General features: G+C 40.3%; 1 protein-coding gene across 1 annotated transcript in view; it reads left to right on the top strand.

Moving 5' to 3' along the window:
- Nucleotides 1-19,002: 19,002 nt before the first annotated feature.
- PAWR (pro-apoptotic WT1 regulator) overlaps nucleotides 19,003-19,335 on the top strand; it is a 43,583-nt gene continuing 43,250 nt past the window's right edge. Inside the window, exon 1 of the mRNA XM_014451493.2 lies at nucleotides 19,003-19,029. Coding sequence (XP_014306979.2) covers nucleotides 19,018-19,029 — 12 coding nt within the window. The 5' untranslated portion in view covers nucleotides 19,003-19,017. The remainder of the gene's footprint in view (nucleotides 19,030-19,335) is intronic.

Genomic DNA, 19,335 nt, shown 5'->3' with positions numbered 1-19,335 from the left:
TTATAATCTGAATTTTACATTTGAAATAATCAGACAAGGTTTCATTCAATTAATATTCAATTAATACAAAATGGCTACTATGTGGAAGAATTGGGTTAGCATAGAGAAGTAATGAAAGTAATCTATAGTAGTACCTATAGTTTGAAGATGAAATGAGATAATACAAATAAAGTATTAGGATAATACTTAGTACATAAAGTTTAGTAAAAGTTAGCTGTTATTATTAGCATGTTTATATGTATGTCTAATATTCTTTGATGGGAGTTATAATGATGATATACCATTTACTAAGTGCATCACTCTTCTTAGTTTTTGTGTACATTTAATCCTTAGAATTTTATGGGGCATAACTGTTGTTGTTATCCCTATTTTACAGATGAGAAAAACTGAAGTATAGAGGGGTTAAATATATTGCCCAAACCTCTAGGAAGTTGAAGAATAACTGTCATGGAATTAGATTCTATCATTGGGGGTAGCTAAAGAAAGACTGTAAATACTGGGTTGCTTAAATCTGATAATAGTTGAAAGGTACTAAATATACAGTTTTCATTGGTTATATCATTGCTTCTCTAGGAGTGTAATCAATGATTTGTAAAGTATTGAGCTGAAGGGTGTATGTTTATTTTCTAACCTCAGCACTTACGCTTAAGAGCCATCATTGATACATTGCAGATAGAATATATTTTACTTATTTATCAGTTCTGACAGTTCTTTCTGAAGATAGCCTCTTCCCTTACTTATACTAATGCTTAGTTTGTTTCCTTAGTATTATTTGTGTGACTCAACATTGAGGAATTTTTGTTATAAATACCCAGGCCTTCTACTCCCAATTACTAAGCATAAAAACAGTCTAATTAGTTGAAACCTGGGTTGTACGTAAATTGTGGAAAGAATTTTCATCTAAAACTAATATGATCCTGGAGTCTTTCTCACTAAATTTGGTAACTTAAAAATATCCAGATGGAAAATAATATTAACAAGACTATTATGTTCAAGCATAATTGTGCAATTAATAACCTGCTGGTCAAGACTTGCTTCTGAGTTACCTGTTTGAACAGTTAAGGGAAGACCTTCCTGTACACTCATTCCAAAAATAATTAGACAGCTTGCTGAAAATATTAAAGAATTAGTTTTCATATTAGAATTAGACTCTCAGCAATAAGCTTTAAACTAGTAACAGCTGATATTACAAATTGGTTTCATTTTGAAGTTTTAGGATCTTCATTCTTAGCAAGACCCTTAGCACTTATCTGGAGATCCTTTACATTTCACTCACTTTCATATTTCCTACAATATGTATTTTAAACTTTTAATCTGCCTCACACGCATGACTTCATCCTACATTTCTGCCTCTGATTGTCAGCAGAAGAGCACAATTATTTCTCAGAGAAACTACAGAATCCTCAGAATCTCTTAATTTCTCGTTGCCTATATAGGGTAAGGCAAAAGTAGGTTTACATTTAGTATGTGAAACAGTTTATTACTTAATCATTATTTATTATTGTATTTCCCATATGAACAACGTAAAGTACCTCACTCTTTAATTTAACTGCTTTTAGGTCCATCTTAGAAGCCTTCTTACAGTGTTAGTAAAAGAGATTTAGCCTTTGATCTGTACCTTGGTCCTTCCTTTCCTCTTGTATATCTCACAAATATTTCATGCTTAACACCAAATTCCTCATCATTTCCCACCTTTTAAAATTGTCTGTGCATGTAGATTACACCATGAGCTAGAAAACTGGGAATCATCTTGTAATTTACTGCTACTGGCTCTCCCTAATCCAGTCAGATTCCACTCCTGTTTACTGTCTGTCCCCAGTCTATGTCAACTTCATTTCCTTAGTTCTAACTCATTGCTAACCTATATCGCAACAGCTCTCTTATGTGGGCATTCCTGCTGTTCCCATTTTGCAAGATCATACAGCTAATAAATGCCAATAGTTTTCTCCAAATAATTTTTATGTTAATTTTTTAAAATAATTATTTTACTGGGAGAATATATTGGGATTGGCCAAGAGAGCTTTAAAAATGAATAATAATGAAGGGAACTGTAGCTACTACTAGATATACTATTAACATATAATGATAAAGTAATATGATTTGGCTATTAATATAAATAGATGAGTGGAACAGAAAGCTAAAAACATAGCCATATATAAAAATATATAATAAAGAGAGCATTTAAAAGATATTTTTATTGATTTCAGAGAGGTAGGGAAAGGGAGAGAGAGAAACATCAATGATGGAACCATTGATCGGCTGTCTCCTGTACGCCCCACATTGGGGATCGAGCCACACCCTGGGCATATGTCCCGACTGGGAATCCAGCTGAGACTTTCTGGTTCATAGGATGCTTAACCACTGAGCCATGCTGGCCAGGCAAAGATAGCATTTTGAATTGGTGGTGAGGAGATGGGTTTTTCAGAACCCCTGGATATGAAACCTAGAGAAAGGTGCTGAACTCTTCTAGGGCAGCTACTCATACAACCCAATGCCAGTGTTGCAGTTCTGAATTTTTCCATGTATATTGCTAGAACATGTGTCTTTTTATAGCAAAAAATCATTAGATTCCAATCTTGCTATACAACAAATTAAATATGAAATGAGTTAAAAGTGAGGTAGTAAAAATTAGAAAGTCTCTGTTTATTAGATCTTAAAATGGAAAACACATTTTCTTAACATAAAACCACAGGGAGAAAATCTCCAAAGGAAAACCTAAACGGAATTAAAAAGGTGAACTAGGAAAAAAAATGGACAATATATGATAACAAAAATTACCATCTTATAAAGAGCTTTTAGAAATACTAAGGAAATGAATGAACCAATATAAAAATTGAGAGAGGACATCAGTGAAGAAAATGAAGATACATTAAGAAAATACCTAAAGCCAAAAAAAGATCACATAAGTTCATCCTGATACTAGGATTCAGTGAAATCATATTTGCCTAATATGTTTAAAGAGAGTTGTAAGCCCTGGCCAGGTAGCTCAGTTGGTTAGAGCGTCGTCCTGATACGCCAAGGTTGTGGGTTTATCCCTGGTCAGGGCACATACAAGAATCAACCAATGAATTCATAAATAAGTGGAACAACAACCCCCCCTTTCATATCAATAAATTAAAAAAAATTTTTAAGAGTTAAAAATAATAAGGGTGGAGCAACCTTTTTGGAGGAAAATTTGACAGCATGTTTAAAGAGCATTAAAAAATAGAGATGGATACACAAATTTATATGAAAGAGTATTAAGATTATATATCCCACACACATATTATTAAACAAATCGTGATGTATTCATAATCTCATATACTATGCAGCTACTAAAATTTTTGTTGAAAACAAGGTGATGATACAAGTTGAACTCAAAACAGATGGCTACAATTCTGTGAATAAAAAAAAGAAAAGAAAGGAAAGCCTTCTAGCAGAAGGTTTTATACCAAAGTGATAACATTTGTTTAAGATTAAGGATGAGTTCTTATTTTTTTTTCTCTTTTAAAAGCCTTTTGAATGTACATTAATTTTGTAATTAGGAAAAGATGCCATTTTCTGTTTAAAAAGATCCAGACTATAGTTTTTAAATTATTATTATTATTATATTTGTTGAAATAGCTGAAAGTGAGAGTGCTTGAATATTGTTATTTGGAGAATTTGACACTGCTTAGCCCTAGGATCTGATGGGATCTCTACACAGGTAGTTGGATGGGACCGTGGTTGAGTCATATATGATAGTATCAGTGTAGAAGTTTAATGGTGAAGGAAGGTGCTTTAAAATTGTGGAAAAATGAAATTCTAGTCAATTAGGGTGTTTTTTAATTAGTCTTAAAAATTCATAGATCTTGATTTACTCTTAAGTTTCTAAACTTTCTAGCTTAGGGCCGTGTGTGTGTGTGTGTGTGTGTGTGTGTGCGCGCGCAACATTTTTAAATCATTGTAATATAGACAGGCTTTTTTAAGCTACCTAATGAGAGGAGAAAAGTCATTTGTTTATTTTGCTCAATTATTTTCACATAGAGATGCTCATTAATTTGATCTTATTTCAATTTTCTTTTTGTATAGTGGAAAACTTCTTTTGTTTAACCATTTTAAAATACATCTCTTGGCTTAGGAGCAGAAAGGGAAGGGAAGGAAAATCTAGACAGCATTTGAGTGATGACAGAGTGCTATATGCTAGATAAAGGACTAATGGAGGATGAAAAAAGGGTATTACTAGACAGGGAGGAAGATAAAGAAGCAGCAGTACTGATAGGATTGACATAGTCTTGCAGAAGAAAAATGAGTGGAATGTAGCTTAACTCTCTTAATACCTTTCATGGATACAGTAACTTTCATTTTGGAAAGTACAACCACTTATCCACATTCATGGTTTGTAATTGTATGATCCTCAATACAGATCCTACCGCCATGGAGCTGTATAGTTTTTTTTATCCTTTTCCCTAAAAGCTTTGCTAAGATTGCTTACTTGATTTTCTTTTAAATGCAAAGGGCAATCAGAATGCTTTTAGAGCTACATTTATATAATTTATTGTATGTAGATACAATTAAACTTACTTGGATGTTTGAAGTTTTCATTTCATTTCAGTTCTTTTGTAATTCTGTTCCTCATTTTGATTCACATGAAGAAAATGTTTGGCTGTTCCTTGTGTTAGAGCTTTATAAAGAAGTATTTATACTTTGCAAAAAGTATTGAAAAACTGAAACACCTGAGGAATTTGTGTGGTTTCTTTATATTAAGACTAGAGGCCTGGTGCACAAAAATTTGTGCACTCGGGGGGAGGGTGGGTCCCTCAGCCCAGCCTGTGCCCTCTCGCAGTCTGGGACCCCTCGGGAGATAATGACCTGCTGGCTTAGAACTGCTTCCGGGTGGCAGAGGGCAGGCCCAATCCCTAGGTGCAGCCCGTGGTCAGGCTCAGAGCAGGGCTGATTGGGGAGTTGGGGCACCGCCCCGTCATGCACAGAGCAGGGCGGATCGGGAGGTTGCGATGCCACCCTCAGTCACCCTCAGGGTAGGGCCAATTAGGGGGTTGGGGCACCACCCCCTGTCACACTCAAGGCAGGGTCGATGGGGAGGTTGCGGCACCACCCCCTGTCATGCACAGAGCAGGGCCGATCAGGGGGTTGGGGCACTGCCCCCTGTCATGCACAGAGCAGGGCCGATCAGGGGGTTGGGGCGCTGCCCCCTGTCACGCACAGAGTAGGGCCGATAGGGGAGTTGGGGCACCGCCCCCTGTCACACACAGAGCAGGGCGGATCAGGGGGTTGGAGCGCTGCACCCTGTCAAACACAGAGCGCAGGCATCGGGATTGGGGAGCTCCCCCCCTATCAAGCACAGAGCAGGGCAGATAGGTTGTGGCCCCCGCCCCCTGTCACACACAGAGCCGCAGGGCGATCAGGGGGTTTGGGCGCTGCCCCCTGTCACGCTGATCCCGGTGCCGGGAGCCTCGCTGCTCCGCTGATCCCGGTGCGGGAGGCATATTACCCTTTTACTTTATAGAATAGAGGCCTGGTGCATGGGTAGGGGCTGGCTGGTTTGCCCTGAAGGGTGTTCTGGATCAGGGTGGGGGTCCCCACTGGGGTGCCTGGCCAGTCTGGGTGAGGGGCTGAGGGCTGTTTTCCGGAAGCGAGTGACTGAAGCTTCCAACCGCTCCTTGTTTTCTTTTTTTTTTTTTTTTATTCTGGGCCAGCTTTAGCTCTGAGGCCTGGCTGCTGAAAACATCGATACAATGTTGCTAAAGCCCGGCTGAATGAAAGCCGGTTTCTGGGGTTTTGTTTAGCTTCTTATTTGCAACATAGTACATAGTTGCTTAGAGTTTCAGCTGAGAGGCCGGCAAGTGAGGCGGGGAACGTTGGAGTCCGCAGTCACTGAAGCAAGCAATCCTCATGTTCGCTTCCAGCTGCCTGGCTGCCGGCCGCCATCTTGGCTGACAGTTAATTTGCATATACTCACTGATTGGCCAATGAAAAGGGTAGCGGTCGTACACTAATTACCATGTTTCTCTTTTATTAGTGTAGATAAGATGTGTATAACATAGCCTGAGGTATTTGGACAGAATAGAATGATATTAAATTTTTTTTGGGGGGGGGATTCTGAAAATTAAAGGAACTAGATAGCACTTTTTAATGGATTTTATGCACTATTGTCAATATTGTTTGAACATGAATGGTTTCATTCATTTTTAAGACTCATCATTTATGAAAGAGAACAAATAGGAAAAAAGAGAAAGGAATGTGAAGCAATATCTAGCTGAACTCTTCCAAAAACAAGATATACCTCTACTTCCCCAAAAGAGAAACATGCAAATTAACCATCATTCCACTACACCCACAAGCCACACCCACCAGCCAATCAGGAATGAGTATGCAAATTAACCCAACTAAGAGGGAGGCAGCCATGGAGCTGGAGCGAGCAGGAGGCTTGGGTTGCCCCCGGCGTTGGAAGAAGCCAAGCTGGCAGGCCAGCCCTGGTCTCCACTCAGGGCTACAAAGTTTTAATTATAGAAGTTAAATAAATCCCAGATACCTGCTTCCAGCCTGCCATGGCCTCCACTCAAGGAAGTGCTTAAAAAAATAGAAAAAAAAAAAAGGAGAGGCTGGGAGCTTGGGTCACCAGGGGGTGTGGCCAGCCTGAAAATGGCCATCAGCCCCTCACCCAGGCTGGCCAGGCACCCCAGTAGGGACCCCCACCCTGAAGGGGGTGTGGCCAGCCTGAAAACGGCCCTCAGCTCCTCACCCAGGCTGGCCAGGCACCCCAGTAGGGACCCCCACCGTGAAGGGGGTGTGACCAGCCTGAAAACAGCCCTCAGCCCCTCACCAAGGCTGGTCACACCCCCATGAGGTGAGGGTCCCCACTGGGGGGCTTGGCCAGCCTGCAAACAGCCATCAGCCCCTCATCCAGGCTGGCCAGGCACCCCAGCAGGATCCCCACCCTGATCCGGGACACCCTTCAGGGCAAAACAGCCGGCCCTCACCTGTGCACCAGTCCTCTATCCAATCTAATAATAGACAAACATGGTAATTAACCGTACCTCCGACACGCTTCCCATTGGCTAATCAGGATGCAAATTAACTGCCAACCAAGATGGTGGCAGCAGACAGGCAGCTGAAGTGAACAGGAGGCTTGCTTGCTCCAGTGAAGGAGGAAGCCAAGGTTCCCCGTCTGCCGCTGCTGGGCTCTGAGCTTGCACTCTAAGAAACAATGTTGCAATTATAGAAGCTAAAAAATCCTCATGCTTTCAGCCAGCCGGCCCGAGCTGGAGTTGCAACAGTGTTTCAATTATAGAAGCCAAACAAACCGAGGTCTCAGAGCTGGAGTCGAGCCTCAGAGCTAAAGCCGGCTCTCAGCTCCAGTGACAGCCATAGAAGGTAAATAAATCCCAGAATTAAAAAAAGAAAAAGAAAAAAAGGAGAGGTTAGGAGCTTCAGTCACCCGCCAGCCTGAAAACGGCCCTCAGCCCCTCACCCAGACTGGCCAGGCACCCCAGTGGAGACCCCCACCCTGAAGGGGATTTGACCAGCTGCAAACAGTCATCATCCCCTCATCCAGGCTGGCCAGGCACCCAAGTGGGGACCCCCACCCTGAAGGGAGTGTGACCAGCTGCAAACAGCCATCATCCCCTCATCCAGACTGGCCAGGCACCCAAGCGGGACCCCAACCCTGTTCCAGGACACCCTTCAAGGCAAACCAGCCCGCCCCCACCCATGCACCAGGCCTCTATCCTATATAGTAAAAGGGTAATATGCCTCCCAGCACTGGGATCAGCGGAGCCGTGAGGCCTCCCGAACCTGGGATCAGCGGAGCAGCAAGGCCTACTGGCACCGGGATCAGCGGAGCTGCGAGGCCCCCTGGCACCGGGATCAGTGGAGCCTACTAGCACCGGGATCAGCAGAGCAGCGAGGCCTCCCAGCACTGAGATCAGCAGAGCCGCGAGACCTCCTGGCCCCTGGAGCAGTGTGACAGGGGACAGTGCCCAAAACCCCCTGATCGTCCTGCGGCTCTGTGTGTGACAGGGGGCGGGGCCACAACCTCCCTATCCGCCCTGCTCTGTTCGTGACAGGGGAAGGCGCCCCAACCCCCTGATCAGCCCTGCTCTGTGCCTGATAGGGGGGAGCTCCCCAACCCCCTGATCGGCCCTGCTCTGTGTGTGACAGGGGGCGGTGCTCCAACTCCCTTGATCGGCCCTGCTCTGTGCGTGACGGGGTGGCGCTGCAACCTCCCCATCGACCCTGCCTTAAGTGTGACGGGGGCGGTGCCCCAACCCCCCAATCGGCCCTACCCTGAGCGTGACTGAGGGTGGCATCACAACCTCCCGATCCGCCCTGCTCTGTGCATGACAGGGGGCGGCGCCCCAACTCCCCAATCAGCCCTCCTCTGAGCCCGACCAGGGGCTGCACCTAGGGATTGGGTGTGCCCTCTGCCACCCGGGAGCAGGCCTAAGCCAGCAGGTCGTTATCTCCCGAGGGGTCCCAGACTGCGAGAGGGCACAGGCCAGGCTGAGGGACGCCCCCCTCCCTCACCGAGTGCACAAATTTTTGTGCACCGGGCCTCTAGTATTAATATACTTATGTATTAGAAACACTTAAAAATTTGTTAATACAAATTGTGTTGAAAGTAGACAAATGGTACGCTGATTTCTTTTACTGACCTGAGTTTTGTGGAATTCATATTTTTAAGATTGATAGGGAAAGCAGTCATTAAATGGATCCTTTTTAGGTATTTCAGTCTATAAATTTGTTTAATTTTTGCTATATTAAAGACTTTTGCACTGTAGTAGTAGAAATTTTAGTAGTAGGAAATTACTACCTTATGATTTTCAGACCAAGTTTATTTGTACATTTTACATACATATCATCATAAGGCTAGTCTTTCAAAACCAGTATGTTCTATCTCTCATTAGTTCAAGAAATTAAATGATTGGATGTTTTCTTTGTTTTTAGGACTTCAAATCCCAACTCCTCCTTAGCTCATGTCCTTTGCAGTCTTGTCTAGTTAGTCTGGTTTCTCCATTACACGCCCCAGTGTTTAGTTCAGTAAATATTTATTGAATATGTACTGTCCAGGCCAGGTTTGTAATAAAAGATTGCTATTGTGATGTGCAGTTTGTTGCCTCAAGCAAGGTCTTAGAGTTTTAAAAACATAATACAGTGGCTTTCAAAGTTTTCTTTCCAGACTGATAAAAGTGTGCTCAAATACCATGATAGTTTTGCTATTTGTGACATCCTCTGAGCAACTTTTTTTATATGATTATTAACAACGAAAATATTATATTCCTTGGATTTACAGGGTAATTGTCTTCCTGTAAAAATCTGTGTATATTTAAAAACCCTACAACCACCACCAAACCTTCTGTTTTTTAGTGGTAAAATGTGTTTAGGCTGAGATAATTATAGATTTTTTTTATCTTCATGACTACTTATTATTACTGTATTTGAATGGGATGTGGGTCAGTTCTTTCTTAGAGGGACTAATTTTTTATATTGCACGATATCCATTTTATGCTTCTGATCCATAAACCAGTAGCATCTCTTAGTCATCAGTATGCTAGAAAATGCCTACACAAAATTCCATGCTTCATACAGAGTGGTATTAACTGAATGAGAAACATTAGACTAGAACACTGTGGCCAAAGGAGAAACTTGCTCAATAAAGATAGTCTGAGAAGATACTAACCCTACCACCAGGCCCTTAACATATGGAAGAAATGGAAGAAATAAAAAAACAGCTTCTTGTTGAGGGGGGCTAAAAGGGAAAGAGCTTTTTCAAGGAGCCAGCTAGGTTTCATTTTGCAGCTGAGAAGAGCAAAAATGTTAATCAGCAGGAATTCCAGAGGGCACAAATGGAATGATTTGAAAGGGAGAGGAGGCATGCAGGATAAGGAAATGTACAGAGCACTATGGAAATGAGAGTCTGTACAGTGATGGATGAGACCTGGGAAAGCTTGGTCTGCTGTCAGTGATAGAAAACAGAAATGAAACCTCATAGAATCCTACTAGAAAGTCTCTTTAAAATTAAAAAAAAAAAAGTAAAAATGTTAACATGCACAGAATTATAGTGTAGATGAACCCTTACAAAACTGTTATCCAGCTACAGCAATCATCAGCTCATAGCCACTCTTTTCTTCCTGCAACTCCCAGCAATTCTTTGTTCTACAAAGGGACTCAGTGTACTCAAAGATAATATGAAACAAAAGTTTGATAAAAAGTGCTCACTGATATTTTTGTTTTATTTTTCTTTATAAAAACTCAGTGCACTATAAAGAACTCAGACAACTTAACACCAGAAAAACAACCCAATTAAAAAGTGGGCAGAAGACCTGAATAGACACTTCTCCAAGGAAGACATATAGATGGCCAGTAGACATAAGAAAAGTTTCTCAACATCATTAATCATCAGAGAAATGCAAATCAAAACCACAGTGAGATACCACTTCACACCTTCAGAATGGCTATCATCAATAAATCAACAAACAACAAATGTTGGTGAGGATGTGGAGAAAAGGGAACCCTGTGCACCGTTGGTGGCAATACAGATAGGTGCAACCACTATGGAAAACAGTATGGAGGTTCTTCAAAATATAAAAAATGGAATTGTATGAGCCAGCAATTTCACTTCTGGGAATATATCCAAAGAAACCCTAAATAGTAATTCAAAAGAATATATGCACCCTATTTTCATTGTGGTGCTATTTACAATAGCCAAGATTTGGAAGCCACCCAAGTTTTCATCAGTAGAAGAATAGATTAAAAAAAGCTGTGGTACATTTACACAATGGAATACTACTCAACTGTAATAAAGAAGGAAATCTTATCTTTTATGACAGCATGGATGGACCTAGAAGGTACTATGCTAAGTGAAATAAGCCAGTCAGAGAAAGACAAATACCATATGATTTCACTTATATGTGGAATCTAATAGAAAAATAAAAAGGAACAGACTCAGAGATGCAGAGAACAAACTGAAAGCTGTCAGGAGAGGGGAATTGGGAGGCTAGGTGAAAAAGGTGAAGGGATTAAGCAGAATAGCCACAGAGATTCAGACTGAAACATGAAGAATATAGTCAACTAGTGGCCTGGTGCATGAATTCATGCACATTGAAAGTGAATTAATTAGAAGAAATATTTTAATGTTGCTATTTGCCCCTCCCCTCCCGATTGCCGTCCCCTCCCTTTGCCTGCTGGCACCTGCCTTAGCTGGACTGGTGCTGTCTGCTCGCTGGTCCTGCCATTCCCCCCATCCCCTGATCGCTGTTCCTTCCCTCTGCCTGCTGGCACCTGCCTTGGCTGACCTGTTGCTGCCCGCTTGCTGGTCCTGCTCCCTGCCAACTAGTCGTTCCGCCATTTGGTCAAATTAGTATGTTACCCTTTTATTATATAGGACTAGAGGCCCAGTGGACAAAATTCATGCACGGGGGCGGGGGGGGTATCCCTCAGCCCAGCCTGCACCCTCTCCAATCTGGGACCCCTTGGGGGATGTCCTGGGATCTGGCCTAAACCAGCAATCGGACATCCCTCTCACAATCCAGGACCGCTGGCTCCTAACTGCTCACCTGCCTGCCTGATTGCCCCTAACCGCTTCTGCCTGCCAGCCTGATCACCCCCTAACTGCTCCCTGCCCGCCTGATTGACGTCTAACTGCTCCCCTGCTGGCCCGATTGCCCCTAACTGCCCTCCCCTGCCGGCATGATCCTCCCCAACTGCCCTCCCTTGCTGGCCTGATTGCCCCCAACTGCCCTCCCCTGCTGGCCTGATTGCCCCCAACTGCCCTCCCCTGCTGGCCCAATCGCCCCCAACTGCCCTCCCCTGCCGCGACCTGCCTCCTCCATGTGAGGCGGCGGAGGTGCCGGGACCGGCCTCCTTCATGCCGCTCAGAGCCGCAGGACCCCCAGGCCTCATTGTGCGGAGCAGCCACCAGGCCCTGCCTCCACTGTTCGTGCGGCCATCTTGTGGCGGCGTCGCACAAAGCACAAAGCGTGACGCCACCTAGGCTTTTATTACATAAGATAATGTTGAGATAACAGGGCCTGGGGCCAGATGGGCGCTTGGGTCAATGGGGGGTACCACTGTAGAGTGCATGGTATTCCAGCCAATTTGCTGTACATTTGAAACTGGTTTGGAATGGTATTGAATGTAAACTGTAGTTGGAAACAAAATTCAATACACTAAATGGATTTCATGTCTAATAAATAGGTTCTACCTAGCAGTTGGAAAATTGAATTTAGGATTGTTAGACTGCTTAGGTTGTAGTGCCAACTGCATCCCTCAATGACTTTGTGTCCTTAAGCCTGTTACTTAATTCTAATCCTCAGATCCCTCTCTATAAAGTAATACATACTGCTTAAGGTTTTTATGAAAATTACATGAAGTACTAGATCAGTGATGGCGAACCTTTTGAGCTCAGCGTGTCAGCATTTTGAAAAACCCTAATTTAACTCTGGTGCCGTGTCACATATAGAAATTTTTTGATATTTGCAACCGTAGTAAAACAAAGACTTATATTTTTGATATTTATTTTATATATTTAAATGCCATTTAACAAAGAAAAATCAACCAAAAAAATGAGTTCGCGTGTCACCTCTGACACGTGTGTCAGAGGTTCGCCATCACTGTACTAGATGTTAATGCTTAACAGTGCCCTAGAAAATATTCAGTTAATAGTAGATGCTATTACTATTTTAAGTGATAGCTGGGATTTGAATCTAAGTTCATTGATTCCAAAATCTGAGTTTTTAGTTTGTGATTTTCTAATCTGATGTACACTTTATTGACAATCATGAAGAAAAAAGAAAAATCAATCTGGAGATAGTTAATGCGTATTTTCTGTCATTCATACATAGTTTTTTCCACTCTATGTGAAATTGCAAACATTTCCCATTTCTTTGAAAATAGTTTTAAATAATATTCTACCACTTTGTTCCCTAGAATAAGAAGTATTATGCTATTTAAAATAAAATATTTATCTAGTTCTAGTTATTTTAGTCAATGCAAAGTTAAATTTTATTGCTATTTTAAAAACTTTAATATGGGAATTTCAGTCATACAAAAGGAGAATGCTGTGATAAAGTCCCCCATGGACCCATCCTTCAACCTCAACAGTTCACAACTCCTGGGCAATTTTATCTATAGCAGCACACACTGCCCATTCTATCTTTTGTATTATTTTGAAGCAAATCTAGATGACATACTATTTTATTCTTAAACATTTCAGTATATATCTCTAAAAGATAAGGAATATTTTTAAACAAAAAAACAATATCACTCTCACACCTAAAAAAATAAAAATTTCTTAATCTCAAACTTCTGAGGCTTAATTTCATCATATATTCATTGTTCAAACTGTCTCTTAAGTGATAATTTAAAAAATAGTTTTAAAATAGTTTCTTTATTAAGGACAAAAAAGAGGTTAACATGTTGGTATTGGTGTCCTTACTCTGAGTTTCATATTTATTAGTTGTAGATACTGGCCATTTGTCTTTATAGTAGAAGCTTGATTCTATATGAAGGAGAACTAAAAATTGTTTTATCTATATATATTTTTAAAAAATATTTTCATTGATTTTTTTTTTTTTAAGAGAGAGAGGAAGGAAGAGGGATAGAGAGAGAGAAACATCGATGAGAGAGAATCTTTGATTAGCTGCCTCCTGTACGACCCACACTGGGGATCAAGCCTGAAACCTGGGCATGTCCCCTGACCAGGAATCGAACCAGCGACCTTTTGGTTCTTAAGTCGATGCTCAACTTCTGAGCAACACCAGCCCGGCTGTTTTCTATATTTTTAAAGAGTTGTTAAAAAACAAAAACAAAATATCTTATGTAGCTCCAGAAGCCTAAAATATTTGCTGCTTGGTTTTTTTTTTATAGTTCTTTGAGCCCTGCTTAGCGTGTCCCACAGTCTGGATTTTCATAATTGCAGCACCATGGTGGTGTCTAATATGTTCTTCTATCCCCTCTAGTTCCTGTAATTTGTAATTACATGTAGAGGCTTAATCAGATTTAGGTTCAGTCTTTTTTTTTTTTTTTAACTCATTTCATTTGTTCAGTATCTCTATTATATTTCTTCTTTATACTATTATGGTGTAACTTACATACAATAATATGCTACTGTTTTAAGAGTGCAATTTGATGAGCTTTGGCAAATGTACACAACTGGGTAAACCACCATGGGAACAGGATATAGAACATTTCCATCACTACTTCTGCCCCTTTCAGTCAGCCCCCTCACACCCAACTCCTGAGAACCACTGATCTTCTTTCTGTCCCTAAGATTTCGCTTTCTTTAGAATTTTATATGTGGGCTCATACAGTACATAGTATTCACTTTCTGGTGTTTTTCTTGTAGCAGTAATACTTTTGAGATTTTTTCATTTTGTTTCTTAGTATTTAATTACATGACTGTACTAGTGCTTGTTAATCTGTTCACCAGTTGATGATCATTTGGACTACTTCCAAATATTATGAAAAAAGCTGATTTTTTGGTACAAGTTTTCAGTGAACATGTTTTCATTTCTCTTGGTAATAACTACTAGTAGAATTGCTGGGTCATATGGTAAGTGTATACTTATTTAAATGTATAAGAAACTGCCAAACTGGTTTCCCACACGGCTATATCCCTTTTAGTTCCCACCAACAATAGAGGAGATATGCAGTCGTTTCAAATCCTCACCATCACTTGGTATTCCAGTATGTGTATAGTGATAGTCCATTATGGTTTTAATTTGCATTTCCCTAGTAGCTAATGGTATTGAGACTCTTCTCTTGTGTTATTTTGCTGTGCCTGTATTTTCTTTGGTGGAGTGCCTTCAAATTTTTGCTTATTTTTAATGATGCACTGAAATTTATCCTGGTATGTGGTGTGTGGAATAAATCCAATGTCATTTTTTAATACAGCTATCCAGTTATCCCCAAACCACATATAAAAAGCCCATCTTTTCCCACTGATGTGAGTTTCTACTTTTATTGTAACTTAACTTGTCTATGTATTTGGATCTATTTCTAATTTTTTTATCCTATTCCTATGAATTCATATTTTGAGTCCTAACTAACAGGACTTTAAAGATATCCTAATTTCCTTTTTATTTAGTTACTTTGTCAGATCTATAGGAATGATTTGAATAAATTGTTTAGAACATGTTATAGCTTCTCTTTTTTAACAACATTAGTTATTTGCAATGAAGATCATACTTTTTTTAGGGGGTTTATTTGTTAAAATATTAGCGCTCTAAAATGTAATTTTGGGAAAAGCAGAGCTTGGTGAAATTCAGAGATGCTTATTATCATCTCCGTTTAAAAGTTGATTTCGTGAAAAAAAAAGCTGACTTTATTTCAATTTATACTTGTCAACCCAGTTCTCATGCAACTTTCTCTCTAATCCATATAAAAGGAGAGAATGACTTTTACATGTTTATATTTATTTAGAAATGAGAGCTAGGAAGAGAGATAGGGAATTCAGTCCCACATTATTGATACAAGTATCATATAAAATCATTTTTTTTGTTTTCATTTTTTTCCTCTTAGATATAAAAAGCTTATACTTCATAAAAACTCTAAAAGTATTTAGGCTTCTTTTTGGTTCTCCTTTGCTAGTACTTATTTAAAAACAACTCTCTCTCTCTCTCCCTTCAGGATACCAGTCAGTTATGTTCTTAGAGAATTATTAATCTTTGCAAGAAACAGAAGTAGAAAATGTCTTTGCTCACCTTTGTTTATTAACTCAGTTCTTTTTTGTTTTCATTTCTTATTTTTCACCATTTCTGTGAAATTGTTCATCTTGGTATATTTATTCCAGTTATATAAGATAGCTTAAAGAATTTTAGGGTGCTTGTTGTTAAAAGAACTGCACAAGTTGCTAGAAGAACTTCAGAGGGAAGTTGTGATTCATCAAGCAATCCCTATTCTAAAAGCTGCCTGGGGTGTATGTAACATGCACACACTCCACAAAGATACTATGTGTAATGAATAGGTTCCCAGGTCAGTGGACAACGGTGTTTACATGGGAAAGAACATTGAGAATTTTAACTTGGGGTGCCACAGTCCATCTCCCTGATTTGTTTCATCTTGGTAACTCATTCATTCATTTATCAAACATTTACTGAAGAGTTTTTGGTTTTTTTTTTCCTTTCTTTTAATGTGCTACTGGTAAGGGAGTCTACATTTATAGAGGATGTGAGAGGAGGGAAGGTTAGTGTTGAAGGGTTGGGTCTCAGAAATGAAAACAAAGATAACATCCCAGTGCTCAGGGAGTTCATGGCTCCCTGCCTCAACTTTTACTTTTTATTTGTCTACTAGAGGCCCAGTGCATGAAATTTGTGCATGGGTAGGGTTCCTAGGCTTGGCTGGCGATCAGGGCCTCCCTTCCCTGGCTGCTGGCTGCCGGCCTAAGCCTTCCTTCGTTCTGTGCCACCCCCTGGTGGTTAGCACACATCATAGCGAACGATCGAACTCTCGGTCTCCCGGTTGAACTCCTGAGAGGACACTTTGCATATTGGCCTTTTATATGTATAGACTAGAGGCCCGGTGCATGAAATTTGTGCATGGGGGGTGTCCCTCAGCTCAGACTGCACCCTCTCCAATCTGGGACCCCTCGAAGGATGTCTGACTGCCCGTTTAGGCGCAATCCTGGTGGGATCGGCCCTAAACAGACAGTTGGACATCCCTCTCATAATCCAGGACTGCTGGCTCCTAACTGCTTGTCTGCCTGATTGCCCCTAACCACTTCTGCCTGCCAGCCTGATCACCCCCTAACCATTCCCTTGCCAGTCCGATTGCCCCTAACTGCCCTCCCCTGCCAGCCTGGTCACCCCCAACTACCCTCCCCTGCAGGGCTGGTCCCTCCTAACTCCCTCCCCTGCTGGCCTGATTGCCCACAACTGCCCTCCCCTGCTGGCCATCTTGTGGTGACCATCTTTGACCACATGGGGGTGGCCATCTTGTGTGTTGGAGTGATGGTCAATTTGCGTATTACCTCTTTATTAGATAGGATTCTACCATTTAAGAATTCTAGCTTTATGCTACTGCCGTTCAATCCTACAGTCAGGGATTTTTGCAATTCAGGTACTGGAGAAAGGGATGGCTGCTTTTGTAGAGGGGAAGATTAGAGATGAGACCACTCTATTCTGTCCAGGTCTTGTATTCTTGCTTCTCAGCCCCCACTGTACATTAAGTGGTTGATTCTTTTCTCAGTACTATATACTGAAGAATTCCTTTGCTTAATTTTATTTTCTGTTCTAGGACCTTTGTCATACAGTTTACATTATTGTGGTTTTATACATTTTAATGTTAACCAGAATGAGTGTTCTGTCATAAACCCTTTTTAAAAATTGTTCTGGAATGTCTTACATGTTTGTGCATCCAGACGGTCCACCCACCCTACTTTCCAAATATATTCTCTTAAGATCTTGATTGACATTTTTTTATTTTATGTTGATTTAAGATTATTGACACCTACAATATTAAGTTTTTCTCAATTTAAGAATGGATTTTAATTTGTTTCTTAGTCAGGTTTTACAGTCTTTTTTATAAAGTGTTTCAGTTTATTAAGGTTATTTTTAAAATTATATAATCTCATTGGCTAGTGATGTTGCTTTGGGAAGTTATTTATTTTTGCTTAGTTATTGAAAAACCATCTTAAGTAGCTCTAATAATTCTAAAATATTTTAGGTTATATTCTTGATAAAATCATATCATTTCAAGTGATGGAGTTTTGCCTTCTTTGTAATGCTGAAATCTTTTTTTTTTCTTTCCTAGTTTTATCAGACAGTCCTTCCAGAGTGATGTTAATAACTATGTTGATGGTGGACATTAATGTCTTAAATCTAATTTTGCTTTTAAATTTTGTTTATATTTTACCATTTAACATGATCCTTTATTGGGTTTTGTTTTCCACATAGGAAATATTTTTTTCATTAGGATCAAATTATCTATTATGTTGTTTGACTATTCTCTTCATTTTTGGTCCTTGTCTCTCTTAACCTGTACAGTTAATTGCTGTATACAGGTTGTTTTCTCAAAATCAGTTTAATCATGTTTTACTTATATGCCAGGGAATTGTAGCACTATAACATCTTTCCATGTTGTGTAGTGAAAAGTACAGAGTTCTCAGGCTATTTATAGTATATTTATGTATTATTTATATGTGATCAGAGCATATGCCTTTCTAATTTTCACCTATGTGAACTGTGAAGGACCTGAGATCTTATCCTGCTTGCAGGCCAACATGTTAGCCTACTATAGTTTTATGGATCCTGGCAGAAGAGAGGAGTCTCCTGGGTCAGAGACAAGGACAGTTTATTACTCATAGCAATTGCAGTAGCGACAGTATCATCTTTTTTCTTGTACTGGTTATCCAAGCTCCAGCTCCTATAGGTTACATCACTAGGACCAGATGACACCAGTACTCATAGTTTCATTACAGGAGAGGACCCTGAACATTATCCAGAACCTCCCCCTTCCGTTCTTTTCCTGACTTTCTCCCCACATCATTCTAATTTAATATTCCTTCTCAGCTTCCATATCCCCCATTGTGAACCTTGTGTCTAAATGTGCTGCTTATGTACTAGGTTCCTCCTATTCCAGACACTCCAGTGATCCTTCTTGACTTGCACAGTGGCCTCTGTCTTTTTTTCTCTCTCTCTTTGGAGAATTTGTAAGTTCTGTTGTCTTTCCTGCCATTCTGTACGTTGGTCAGTGTCTTAGTGTTTGCAGAGTGCCTGCAGGGACATTGTTTATTTTTTTGTCTTTCATAGAATCCTTTAGGGCAGTGTATTGGTTAGGAATGTGTTCAGTTACAATGGGTGTAATGTATAGAGTTTTGTTTCTGATTATGGGTTGTTATTTTTTCATGTAAAAAGTCTGGAGATAGATAATGCTGATGTTGATTCATCTTTTTCGCAACACCCTTTCCTGTAAGTTTTTCCATGTGCTCTTCCCACCATCTGAAATTCTCTTTCTTCTATATCTACAGTTGCAGTTATTACCCATCCTTTAAATTATAAGCTCTTCTTCAGAGTCTTTGTAGAGGTGAAAAAACTCTTCCGTATGTACTCACAGGTACTAATAAGCTAGAAAGTGGCTTTTATCATTAAGTTTTATATACATGTCTCACCTTCCCTGTAGACTATACAGACCATTTCTGTGGTGTATCATTTTTGATTCCCTCCAAAAAGTGCCTTATTTAAAGTAGACACAGTTTGTTTACTTGTTGAATGGATGATACAGAATGAGTGAACCCTACCTTAAGCACATCTTGAGATTAGATGTTGGCAGTGATGTGAATATGGAAATTTGGGTATTAAGCAGATAATTTAATTTACAGGAATGAAATGTATACCAGTATATTGCTGAAAGAAACATCTT

Source organism: Myotis lucifugus, unplaced genomic scaffold (assembly GCF_000147115.1).
Source record: "Myotis lucifugus unplaced genomic scaffold, Myoluc2.0 scaffold_9, whole genome shotgun sequence".
In the NCBI taxonomy this organism is placed as follows: Eukaryota; Metazoa; Chordata; class Mammalia; order Chiroptera; family Vespertilionidae; genus Myotis; species Myotis lucifugus.
The sequence above is the reverse complement of the archived record's forward strand: the minus strand, read 5'-3'. Positions and strand labels throughout refer to the sequence as shown.